Raw genomic sequence first — 13,866 nt, 5'->3', positions numbered from 1 at the left:
GGGGGGGGTAGATAGAGGTTACATCCACAAAGAAGAAGGAGGAGGTGTGAGGGGATTGGGGGTTCCTGGGTGGGTGGGGGATGGGGTAAGGGGACAACATATGAAATGTAAATAAAACATCCAATAAAAAAATTAAAAAAAAAATACAATTACACACACACACACACACACACACACACACACACACACACACACACACACATATATATATATATATATATATATATATATATATATATACACATATAAATCTGTGTGTGCATGTGTGCCTACATCAGCTTATAGAAAAGGAAGGCATTGTTACAGGAACCATGTGCCTGCTGATGTGAGGTAGTATAAGCACTAATTAAGATGCAATTGAAGCATTCTCAACACTTGCAGTGACCGGATTCCACCAGCATTATTTGATTTGTTTCTTTGTTGCTAAATAACTCTGTAACTGGTTTGGAAAGGAGAGTTATTTGGAAATCTAGATGAATGGACTGTAAACTTTGTCAGTTTTAAACTTTTTTCTGTTAAGTGTAGCATTTCCAGTGAGTGTGACTCAGTTTGTCCTGTTGGCATGTGCCTCTGAATCCCAGCCAGGAAGGACCTTGAGGCAAAAGGGTCACAAGGTCTACAGAGCTAAAGAGACTTCAGATTCACTCTGGGTCACTTAGTGATACCCTGCTTTAAAAAAATGAGCTCGGGGAGCTGGGGATGCAGCTCAGTGTTTGCAGACTGTTTTGTCTTGCATGTGCAAAGCCATGCTCAGTGTCCAAGGACATCCTTCCTACCAGCAGATGCACAAAGAGAGAGGCATATATTCTGCCTGGGTTTTACTAGATTTTTGCCTTTTATCAAAGTCAGTTCTCACTGAAGTTTTGACTTTACAAACTTGAGTGTTAAACATTAAGAGGATCCTTGGTGAAAAGTCTGTTTCTTCTCCGACCTTTTGCATTTTCTATTCTTTTCCAAAAATTACATTTATTTATTTTATTTTCATACATTCAAGGGTGTGTGTTATGCATGTATGCATGGTGTGTGTGTGTGTACTTACGGCAACCCATACCTCAGTATATGTGTGGAAATCAGAGGACAACTTTCTGGAGTCAGTTCTTTTCTTCCAAATGTGGGTTCCTGAGATCAACTTGTGTTCTGTAGTCATGACAGCAAGGATCTTTACCTGAAGAACCATCTCCTCCGCCTTCAGTGAAAAAAATTTAAGAGTCTGGGGGAAAATCAATTTACCCTAATTTATCTTTTTCATTGTTACTGCTGTCAAGGTGGATTTCAAACTGTGTCCCTTAAGCTTGTGTCTCATAGGAAGAGAAAAGAATTTGTCCCAATTTGTCCCAGATGAGGAAACTCAAGTGTCTTCCCTTCCCTCTTTCTAAACATGTTTTTTTTTTTTACTTCTTTTTTAAAGAAGTATGATGACTGGGCAGGATACTGGAGACTTGTCTTTTTAAAAACATACCATAGTTGTTTACTCTATCCCTTCACTCCCTTCTGTAATTTTACATAAGTACAATCAAATCCTCCCCTCCAGTACCCTGATGCTTTCATTTGATGTCTCTGCTTCAACTGACTCAACAAACTAAACCCTTTCCAGCCACACTGCTGTCCTCCCAGAATCCTCTCCTGTCAGTTCCTCATGTGGCTGCTTATCCTTCATGGTACTCACACATTTTAAAGGAGGGTCTGCTTCTCCCACCACAAACCATGCTTTCTATCTTTTCCCATTTCTCTCTTTTCAGGGAAGTCCACAGAATCTGAAATGAACTTTGGATATGTACTGTCTAATAGTTCATCCTCTGTCTTCTCCTAGCTCATAACTACCGCAAGGATGAAGTTCTCTTGTATCTTGTCCCTGCATCCCAGTACTCAACATAGGACATGGCTTGCGAAGACAATGACTGTCCCAGGAATAGACAAGTGTAACAAGAGTAGGCAGATGATACCCAGTGTTCACTCTTGTGCTTCCATAAAATGTGCTAATGTTTTTTTTAAAACCCTGATTTTACAGGTACTTCTGTTGTGACTGTAAAGGCTTTTGCTCCTGTGTCAATTCCAGACTCCATTAGATACTCAGTTTTTAGTGGGAATGAAGATGGAGCGTTCTCCCTGGGCTCCAACTCAGGTAACCCCTTCCTACCTCATGACAACTTTATTTTTTGTTCACTTTACTAGTACTACTGATAAGTCATTCTGAAACTTTTGTAAGAAACAGGGCAGAAGAGGGTATAGAAAGAGCACAAGAGCCAAAGGCTGGGGAAGAGGGTGGTGAAACACTGTCTTCTAGACATGGTGCGGTTGTTGTACTCATGGGCTCTCAACAGCTGTGGTGCACCCACAAGACCTGCACAACACTGCACCTGTCAGCTCTATACCATGAACAGAGAAGGGGTTCATGGTGCCTTACCCCTGCACCGAGAGCTGGAGGCTGTGGGAGGGGAGTTGTTTCTTAGTGGTGTGGCCACTAGCAAGTTGGCCCTGCTCCAGTCAGGAATCCCCACCAATGCTCATGCAATCAGCCCTAATTTAAAACATGGTGATTCTCAAAATGAATAACAGTAGGGAGGAGATTTGTTAGGGATATAGGGGAGGAATGTGATCAGAGTTTGTATGTGTGTGTGTGTGTGTGTGTGTGTGTGTGTGTGTGTGTAAAATTGTGAAAAGATAGATTAAAAATTAAAAGTTAAAATAAAAGAATTGTCTTATGGCAGCCCATGAGAAATTATGGGAAACCCAAAGCTGTATATTTGTTGATATCTGTAGAGTCACTGAAAATTATGTTCTCATTATTTCCAAATTAGACAAGTGTCCATCCTGCCTTTTAAGTTTTTGAAGGCACTTTGCCTTTTATTTATAATTTACCTACCTGTTTGGGAAATTGAAGAAATACTTAAAACTTAGGGAAATCATTGAGGCTGAATTTTATTTAAAAATAAACACACACACACACACACACACACACACACACACACACACACACACATACCTATTCACCACTGGTCTTAGGAAGTTTTCACTGGAAAGGCCTCTAATTTACTGCTAATCTGGGAAACGCAAGGACTCACGAGAAGTTTTTCTTTGCCATTAAAGGAACAACTTACAAATAGGGTGCATGTTAAACTTGGTTTTAGTATGAAAAAAAATATATATATATATATGGTGTGACTGAGCACCAATCCTTGCAAGCATAGAGACTGAGAGCTATTGGCTACCTCCTTGTCAAACCTCAACAAGAATATTTTTAAGAATTTCTGCATTATTATACAGCTCAGCTATTTTGTTTGATCTATCTTGTGGGGGAAAAACAGAAGAGTAAGTTTGTTTGAGTAAATGTCATCTGGTCCAGGGTTGTGCCATGATTGTTGGTCCACATGGCCTTCAGTCAGTGTTCTTGCTGAGGTGTGCTAGGCACCTTCATTTCTTCATCCACATTGGAGCTAAGGAGAGTGCAGCAAACATTATACCTTAAGTTCCCCGTGGTTCCATTGTATGAGGCTCTGGAAGAAGAGCTGAAATTGAATATATTTAGAAAAACAGAAAGAATAGTAAGGTTCCCACATTTCTGCAGGCTACCCAGATCCTTCTCCCATGTCACTCTTATGAGATCCAGGCATAGCATTCACAACTGCCTAGTTTCCATTACTGAACAAAAACAAACTCTACCTATCATTAGGCCAAAAAGCTGACCCATAGAAGTACGTTTTGTGACAAAGCAATTAGCCATGTTGAAATTTACCTTAAAATAGTTTGTAAATAGATTGAAGATGGAATGATAAAAAATGCATATAATTTCTGACTAGACAGTGGAAATATAAGAGCCCATTAATTTGTCACCTATCCACCTATCCCTTACCAGAGGCTGGGTGTGGTGGCACTCACCCTTAATCCCACCCTTAATCTCAACTTTTAGGAGGCAGAGGCAAGAGAATCTCTGGGAGTTTGAGAGCAGGCTGGTCTACATAGTGAGTTTCAGTATAGTCAGGCATTTTCTGAAAAAAAAATTAGAGACCAAAACAAGTAAACAAACACAAACAAACAAACAAACAAAACCCACCACCACCAAAAGACCAGGAAGCCACTCTGGGTCCCTCTGTTTCTGGTCAGTCATCTCCTTCCCTTCCTTCCTTGTAACCTCCTTTCTACATTGTGCTGTAGAGATTTGTGTGCACTGTAGAGTGGCTATATCAAGAAGATTAGTGTGTGTACCTTGGGGTCCTGTTCTTTTACCTCAGGTGATCAGCATCCTGAGGCTGCTACCAGCCACCATGCTGGTGGCTCAGGTTTATTACTCCACTGTGTTTAAATCCCTGTGTTTAATTCAGGCCTGAATGAAGCATCAGCAATCACTCTGTGTTCTCCTCTATGACTGGATGATTATAAAGTTCTGCACTTTGTTATAGGGCCTAAGAGATTCTACAAGGAAGGACAGCAGTGAATGACACCTTCTTGTTTCAATTAGCTTAAGAATTTCATACTTCTTCTTGCTAAAATAAATGCATTGATGCTTTTAAAACAATTTTGACAGCACTGACATGTGCTGGAAATTCACTTTTGCCTTTTGACTTTGTATTGAGCAAACGTATAGATTCTAACAGTTTTCTGAACATACAATAGGTAATCATTATCTGAAAATGATATTTTTTCCCTGTATTTGTTGGGAAGTATGTACTTACTGCTCTCTCGTTAGTGGTTAATGTAGTCATATTAACATACATACTAACCTACTAACTAACTAACTAACATGAGACAAAACCTTGCTCCTATAATTGAAGAGACTTGTGAGTCTCTAGCTCTGAATGCTTCTTTTCTCAAAGTTTATGCTTTTATTGGTCATAGTTTTGAGTTTTCAGATTTGGCACAACTAGCATTTTGAAAATAGAATTAACTGCCTTTTAAAAATTAATGTCCTGTTTTTCTTCTCTTCCTCTCTCTCTCCCTCTCCCTTTTTAAATCCCGAGCTACCCCTCCCCATATAGCTCTCTTTCTCCCTAATACTCCCTCCTTCCATTTACTTCCTTCCCCCTCTGGTTTCTTCCAATCTCTCTCATTCTCATTCTCTCTCTCTCTCTCTCTCTCTCTCTCTCTCTCTCTCTCTCTCTCTGTCTCTCTCTCTATCTCTCTGTCTCTCTCTGTCTCTCTCTGTCTCTCTGTCTCTGTCTCTGTCTCTGTCTCTGTCTCTCTTTTCCTCTCTCCTCTTCTCTCTTTTGACAATATTGCTATGTAGCCCAGACTGGCCTCGAACTCATTATTCTCCTGCTGCAGTCCCGCAAGCACTCAGCCTGGGCAATGTTTTAAATTACATTTCAATGTTTTTAACTTACATTTCAATGTTTTAAAATTACATATCAGATATTGCTTTTCTTTTTATTGAAATATTCCCTTAGTTAGTTCAGATTTGGGTGGTCTAAACCTGGATATTCAATATTTGGTTTTGCTATGTATTTTTGCTAGGTTTGTAATTCTCGACTCAGCACATGTCTCTTATGGAGAAAAGGCCCTGCTTCCCTTTCTTGTTGCTATATAAAGTCAGCCACTTTCTAAAAATCATTTGTCTACATCTTTTGTGAAACTCCATTGCACAGATGCTGGGCCTTAAACCTCTCTCCTGCACCCCATTTTATGTTTTTACATCTTTGTCTCTTTGTTTCTTTGATGTAGGGATCAGTACTTCTCATTTCCCAGAAATTCTCTGGCTCTTTTTGCTTGTTGTAAGTCTTGAGGCTCTGAATGCTTTTCCTCACAATTCTACAGTACCACCTTTCCACCCCCAAATTTAATTCTCCAGAGTTTTTAACATGCATAGCTGAAATTTTTAGGGTGAGTTCTAAACCCTGGTGGCCCCAGCTAGCATTGCTTGGCCACCCACCCCCAATATGCCAATTAAAGAGAAAATAAATATTGAAAAACAGCAACAGATTATTCCATCAATGTAGTCTCACTGGGAAGAGGAACAAATAATGGAGTTCCTGGGCCCCTTATTTCATCTTTGGGGTTCTGACCTGAGGTTCCATTTTAAACGTAAGGCTAGAGACATAGGTCAGGTCATCACACCAACCATCAGTGACTTGGCACTGCCTTGACTTGGGTCTGTGAGGTACTCTGGGTAGTTGCCACAACTGAGTGAGTCTCTTCCTGAGAGACAGGTTCCTCTGGCTGGCATAGAGCTTCGGCCTTCCACTCCAACTTAGCATGGGATGCCGGAGGGAGAAGTCACTCTTTGGGGTCCATACTTTCAACAGTCTGACACCCAGAGGTATCAATTGTGTCTCTGGGACTATCTCATTTCCTGCCAGAATAGTTCCATGGCCACTTTAAATTTAAATTTAAGGTAAGGAAAGGTCAGAAGATATTTTTCCACTCTCGTTCAACTAACACTAAGGATACACACACACATACACACACACACACATACACACACACACACACATATGGGCTCCTGCTGTGTCAGATTCACTCATAATTCATAATTCCTGTAACCTTCTATGGGTTTTCCTCATTTTGTTTCCTACACTCTGCACAATTATGAGAGATATTTCTAAAGGCTTGGGCAAAACGTCTAGGAGCTGATACAGGCTTTCCATGCTTGCCTCCCTATTCTACCCTCTGGGACTCAATGCATCTCTCCAGTACATTCTAATGCACACACAAAGGCATGCACATGCATGTGTAACACCATGATACACACATCTTACCAGGTGCATCATTATAAAAGTCATTTGAACATATATTATACCATACTGCTGTCAGGAAATGATTTCCAAAACTTTTTTTTTGAGACAGGGTTTCTCTGTGTAGCTCTGGCTGTCCTGGAACTTACTCTGTAGACCAGGCTGACCTCAAACTCAGAAGTCTGCCTGCCTCTGCCTCCTAAGTGCTGGGATTAAAGGTATGCGCCACCACTGCTTGGCCCAAAACTTTGATTGTGGTGTAAAATGCAACTTTCATGTGACTTTTGGCATATTACCGTTAAAATTGTGCCCCAAAGTTGCTAATGTAGATTTTTCTGGATGTGTGTATTCTAAAAATGGAAAACATGTAGGTATGATAAATCAATAAAGTTGATCTCTGAAGCTATAGTCACATTCCTGAAGGATAAACATGGGATGAGCCTCTGATCCATAGTTGCAAATGAAAGGTTTACTTTTGTGTTTAAATTTCAAGTCACTTTGGATTAAAAACACCCATCACAGTTTGAGGCTGTGGGGACTTGAGAATTTGACTAAGCTTGGGCATATAAATAACAGATGTCCCCTCTCAGGTAATTATTTGGTAGACTGACATAAAAACAATGTGATCAAATGTTCAGTACTTCCCAGACACAGTTGTAGCAGAACAGAGTTTAAGCATTATGGGATAGCATAAATATTTGTCCCCCTCTGCTTTTGGTTTGCACAGATGCATGCCCATCGTGTGTGACTGGCTGGAGTAACCTGATTATATTATCACGTCAGTACTGTTTGAAGAGTCTTAATCTCATTTGGATGTGTATTTTGCAGCTTGGATAAAGCTAGAACTGTACATACCTTGGAAAATATTACTGTGGCGATTATTCTCACACTGTTACACCACTGGCAACATAACACACAAGCAGATCTTTCAAGGTGGCATTTGGGAACCTTCTTTATATGATAAAGCAGGTAGCTGTCTGCCTGGGTGTTATCCACAGTGCTATAGGGCTTATACTACACTCATGGCCGCAGCTGTGATGTTTCTGAGAAAAATGTACATATATGACACAAGGTAAAACATAGACTTAGTATGTGTGCCAGCCTGGGTCATCTCACGGCTTGTACAAGAGTGTGCTATTTATCATGTCCAAAATGAAAACCAAGCTAAAAGCATTAGAGCTGTAGATCCATCCCACATACAATTACCAAAGGAGCAACACGTCTTTCACTTAACTTCCATTTTGATTTGCACTACAGCCAGCACACAGTCTTCCAGACCACACTAACAACTTGCTATTGTGTTTCTGTTTTCTTTCCTGTGCAAACAGTACATGATGGTGTGATCTGGGGTATTTATGGCCCCACCCCCATATCAGGCTTCAGCCCCTGCACCCCATGCAGCAGAGATTTCTGAAGACTTGCCACTTTCATTGCCAGTTACAAAAAGCATCTCAAAGGCTCTGCAGCTGCCACAGTGACAGTGACCCTAAATTCTGGCAAGGGGGACTGGCTATAAGCACATATGGTTTGTGAAGGATCTAAATCAAATCTGGTGTCAAAACTGGCATTGGATTTCTGACACTTTAAATTGGGTAGTAGAGGGGATGGAGAGGTGGCACAGTAGTTTAGAGCAGAGGCCTAGAGTTATAGTCTCAACTTCCCTTCTGGGCATGTTGCAACTGCCTGTACCTCCAGCTCCAGGTTATCTAACAACCTCTCCTCTGTATACATTGCACTCATGTGCGCGCGCACACACACACACACAATATATATCTATATCTATATCTATATCTATATCTATATCTATATCTATATCTATATCTATATCTATATATCTCTATATCTCTATATCTCTATATATCTATATATCTATATATCTATATATATATTTTCCTAAATTTGGTAGGATAGTCCTTAATACAGAATATAGATTTCTTCAGAATTACAATGCATGTGCCTTCATGCACCTAGAAAGCCACATTACTAAGTCTTCTCCCTCCTCCTCCTCCTCCTCCTCCTCCTCCTCCTCCTCCTCCTCCTCTTCCTCCTCCTCCTCCTCCTTCTTCTTCTTGCCTTTTTTTAACCTATGCCATCACTATGTTATCTGGCAACAGACTCACATAGTAGAAATCACACAGAGAAATTGTTTAATTTGGGCAAGAAATGTGAGCTGTGGCATTGTCCTCCAAGGTCCATCTATGTATCCTGGTTCTGTGTTTTCTGTGAGAGTGTGAGAGTACTGAATGCTGCCCCGTGAGCTAGGTACTGGCGTTATGATGGTGTTTGAAAGCCAGGGCTCAGTGCTCACCAGCGCAGCCTACAAACAAGGAAAAGTGACCACACTGAAGCAAGTAAATGAGAAGGTGCAGTTGTCCAAAACCAGGAGGTGTAAGATGGCAGGACACTCGTCAGAGAGAGAGGGCGGCGGGATAGAGGGTAGAGGTGGGAAAAGACAACAAGCCAGACTGAGGTAGGACAGGCTTGAGCCAGCACATCCCTGCAATTTAAAGCTGCTCACCACGGATACACTGTGAAATCCACTGACAGGTTGGTTCAGTGCAGGAGAATACTAGCTTCCTTGTTATTTCACAGTGGAGCCTGGATCCTTGGGGAGATCAGTTAAGCAGCTAATGCTCAATTGATACAGGGCTCAGGGAGGGAAATGCAGGTGATGTAAAGGAAAATGGCAGCAAACGAGACAGAAGATTTAAGAAATGTTTGAGGGTCTGGGAGAGGGCTCAGTAAGTTAAAGAATGAGCCATGCAACCCTCGTATGAACCCAACTTCAATTCACAGAATGGTCACAAAAAGCCAAATGTAGTATACTTGTATACACTTATAATCCTAACACTCATACTGTGAGAAGGGCCGAGGCAGAAAAGTTGCTAGAGGTTTGTGGGCCAGCTGGCCTGGAGTACATAGGATAACAGCAGGGACAAGGGAGTCCATGGATGTTCAGCAAGGCTCAAGGGAAGAACCAGCTTCCAAAAGCTGTCCTGTGACCTTCACAAGCAGACACCGGCATACCTCCCTGCAATGAGCGATTGAATAGATGGATTTTTTTTTAAAGTTTACATTGTAGACTTTGCAGACATTGGGATGGGTTAAATATATAGATTTATTTTTTATAGAAAGATGATTTAAGCTTCCAGATTCCAATTATTTACCTACAAATGTTGGAAATCAGCAAATGATCTGTAAGCTCTCTGCTTTTTCCATAATGGCTCCAGTCAGAGCACATGAATTAGTGGTGTTTTAAGACATTTTAAAATAACATCATTGTTTCCTTTTAACCTTGGGACTAAAACCAGGACAACTCATCGTACAAGAGCCTACATTGCTTGATTTTGAAGTCAGGAGTGAGGTGCAGCTCATCATTCTTGCTGAGAGCAATGGGCATAAAGCCTTCACCAAAGTAACAGTTTCCATCCAGGATCAGAATGACAATCCTCCACGCTTTGCACAAAGTATATACCAAGCATCGGTGTCTGAAGGACAATTCTACAATGCTCGTGTCATACAGGTAACAGAAGGGGTGTGTGTGTGTGTGTGTATGTGTGTGTGTGTGACCAATCAATCAATGTATCTCAAAGTACCTATGACCCATGACCAACATGTAACTAAGTTTTAACAATCTCAAGGACATGATCAATGGCTTGGATGAATCTTTTGACTGCCAGAAATCTGAAATTCCTTTGTTCATGCTTCATTGATCCTGAGCTCAGTTTCCTGACAGCTGTTTTCTCTGGGGACTCTCTGAGTACTAACAGAGACTTTGTAGGTCACAAAAAATGTCTGGAATCCCAGGTGAAGACAGAGGCAAAGCAGGGCTCATTCCTCTTGATGAGGACAGCTTGGACTGCAGTTACCAGAGTGACTTCTTTTCTTCCTGTGTTTACCAGAGTGCTGTGGGCTGACACACATCTTGCTAAAGTCACCACAGTGGAGAATTTCCAGCATACTAAAGTGCTAATACCTACCCTGGAAAGTCTACTATCTGAATCAAGCTTAAATACACAGCCCTAGGGAGCATGATGTATTTTTATTTGTTCTCATTTGGAAATTAGTTTCACTGCCTGGTGATCTCAAAGGCTTCTGTGGCCTTCCTGTATCATAAAGGTGGCTACCATGTCCTTCTGATGAGTGATGAGTTCCAGTCTATTCCATGTGGTCCTCAGCGTCTTCTGAGAACTTGGGTAGAAGGATGAACTGAGCCATAATTAAGAACAAAACCAGGGACTCAATATAGGAACCCAAGAGATGACAAGGGATGTGAGCCAAGGCAGAGTTATGCCAGATATGAGGAGCATGAATTAAGACAGTGTAATAATTCAACATCTTGCTAAGATCTTGACTCCACTGATATAACAGGTTGAGTGGTTGAAATTCAGCACAGGAAAGCCTGCAATATATCTCCATGGGAAATGTTATAGACCCATTGTTCTGACCTGAACACTACTTTGAAAATTCACCAAATAAGCCATTAGGATGCTAACTTATTAACACTATGATAACTTAGCACCAAATCTAAGATTTAACTCACTTTTCAAAGGTCCTCTTGATTTAAAATTTCACTATAATATAAAAAAGCCTTATATTGGCCTGTTACATAGATAATACTTCAATTAGGTAAGAAAGGCAAATGAGGACTAGGAGTGTGTGGGTGACTGTGTGACTTGTTAGATAAAGCACTTGCTGTGCAAGTGTAAGAACAGAAGTTCAAAGTCCCAGAACATATGTAAAATTGGTGTGATAGCTTGCTCCATCCTTAGAAAGGCACTCATGGGGCAATCTGGCTAGCTAGACTTGCTGAATCAGTGAATTCTAGGTTAGGGGAAAATTCTAAATAAATGAATGAGGTCATCTAATGTCAACTTCTAGCCTCCACATAAATATGAGCACAGATGCATGTACACATACATACATATGCAGAAATAAAAAGAAAGAAAAATCAAGCGAAGAATTGCCTTTCTGTGTACAGAGTTCTCTGTAATATCCAACTGTTTGTCTGGAGCCAACATGAATTCATGGCAGAACTAGAAAACTGTACAAACATATTAGAAATTTTCCAGTTGCTCCCAGTTATAGCTCAAAATATGTGAGTACCATTTTGGGAATATTTTAAATGAATGTGTAGACATTTTCCCTCCCATTATCTACTTCATTAAAGCCCAATTCAAATGTCAGCTGAATGTGTTGGTGCGACTATAAGCCAGTAGTTCTCAATCTGTGGGTCACAACTCCTTTGGGGGTCAAATGACCCTTTCACAGAGGTCACCTAAGACCATCAGAAAACACAGATAGTTGTTATGACTTGTTAATTAACAATAGCAAAATTACAGTTATGATATAGCAATGAAAATAATATGGTTGGAGGTTACCACTACCTGAGGAACTGTATTTAAGGTTTGAATTATGAGTTGAGAACCACTTACCCTGAGCATTGTTTTTAAAATGTGTTTGCTAATCTGTATTCTTTCCTAATGTATTTCTCTGAGAAGCAGGCTCAGATCACATTACAGTTTAACCTTTTCCAATGGAAATATTGATTTCTCACAGGTGTCTGCTACTGACTTGGACGGGGGCTTGAACAGCCAGATCGAGTATTCCATTGTTTCTGGCAACCAAGCCAGAGCCTTCTGGATCGATGGGCTGAGCGGAGTGATAACGACTAATGCCATCCTGGACTTTGAGTCCACCAGCTCCTACAGGTGAGCTCAGGTTCACACTCGTCAGAGAACTCTTCCCTAAGGTCTTCCCGACAAGCCTTTGGGAAAACTCTTCTTTCCCCTTTGACCCAGCCTACAGTCAACCTTTGGGCATATTTAAATAGTCTTAGAAATTATTTTCTATTTTGAAAAAGTAACTGGATCAGATCTGGAAGTTGATACATCCTCTTAAAAACCAAGGGAGAGTCATTCAAAAGACAGTGTTGATGAAGTGTTCACTGAGTGGAAATGCCCTCTGCAAATGCCTTTTGTTACTTTAAACACAAAGAGTTTGATTGAATGGCATTCCTTTGTATAATTCTTTATTCTTTTCTATTTGAAAGCCCAGCCTTGTCATCATAGTCCTTGTTGTGGGACCATGGTCCAGCAGAATGATCTTATTAAAAGCTGAAATTCAGCATTAAAGATCATGGCCTAGCATCTGAGAGATGCCAGCCTCCGGAGGGAGTGGCTGGCTGCAAGCCTGCTCCATGTTTTCAGGGGTCGGTGTTAGTCAAGTACAGTTTACATACATATATTTACAGCATCTCACTCAATAAAGCAAAGGGCTCTAAGAAACCTAAAATGGCCATAAAGGGATATCCCTTAAAGAATGCTGATCCCTTCATAGAACGTTATGAAGCCAGTATCTAAAACCAGGTCAGTGGTAGGATAGGGTGCAGGACCTCTTATTCAATGAATTGAAATAAAAGTAGACTCAGAATTGCAGAAATGCCACTGTATGCTTATTTAAATAGAGCAGGAGCAAAAGTCAGAATGTACTACAGAGGAGAAGCCAGCACATGGGAGAAGGGAGGTCCTCCGGGCTCTTGATGGCTGCTCAGGGCTTCCTCTAAGGAGTTAAGAGAAAGAGAAGTTTGGTTACTAAGGGGCCTTAGTGAGGGTGGTTCTCAGCTTTGATTGATAACTTGTATCATATATTTCTCTACTGTGGATGTTCATTCCTATAACACATCTGATTTTATTCATTTGCACACCCAGTCATGCACGGGCATAAGGTGGTCAATAGAAGATTCTCTCTTAAAGTTTACTGAAGATACAATTGTGTCTTACTGTGCATGCGTCCAAGACCAGTCCAGTCTGGATCAGCCCCTCAATTCATACACTGGGAATGTATTTGTGTAGATACAGGGTGCGTTTTATTGTTGAAGAGGAAAGACAAACATAGTCTAGAGATGGGTGTATGTGCAACCGATGCAGGTGCAGGTCTGAAGTTGCTGGGCAGTCTTTTGGAGAGGAAAGTGTGTGCATGGTAAAAAAGCCAGGCTGCCAAGTGTGTTCGTGAGGCAGGAGAATGTATACAGACTGCCAAACAAGAACAATACAGGTTACTGAAGTATTCCCTACGCTTTCCTGTCTCAGCCACGTATAGAAAATAACAAGAGACATCCTAGTGTTCATGCAGTATGGCTGTCGGATAAAAGGAACCTTCTTTTGCTTAAAACACTCCTCAGAGAAGCTGTTAGTATTGC

The 13,866-nt window shown here is 40.9% G+C and overlaps 1 protein-coding gene across 1 annotated transcript in view; it reads left to right on the top strand.

The window, feature by feature from the left end:
* Dchs2 (dachsous cadherin-related 2) overlaps positions 1–13,866 on the top strand; it is a 203,670-nt gene that overhangs the window by 173,318 nt on the left and 16,486 nt on the right. The window contains exons 14-16 of the mRNA XM_028789503.1: positions 2,009–2,122; positions 9,977–10,188; positions 12,225–12,376. Coding sequence (XP_028645336.1) covers positions 2,009–2,122; positions 9,977–10,188; positions 12,225–12,376 — 478 coding nt within the window. The remainder of the gene's footprint in view (positions 1–2,008; positions 2,123–9,976; positions 10,189–12,224; positions 12,377–13,866) is intronic.

The sequence above is a fragment of the Grammomys surdaster genome, unplaced genomic scaffold, assembly GCF_004785775.1.
Source record: "Grammomys surdaster isolate TR1022 unplaced genomic scaffold, NIH_TR_1.0 125834, whole genome shotgun sequence".
In the NCBI taxonomy this organism is placed as follows: domain Eukaryota; kingdom Metazoa; phylum Chordata; class Mammalia; order Rodentia; family Muridae; genus Grammomys; species Grammomys surdaster.
Note: the sequence above shows the minus strand (reverse complement) of the source record. Positions and strands in the feature narration are given on the sequence as shown.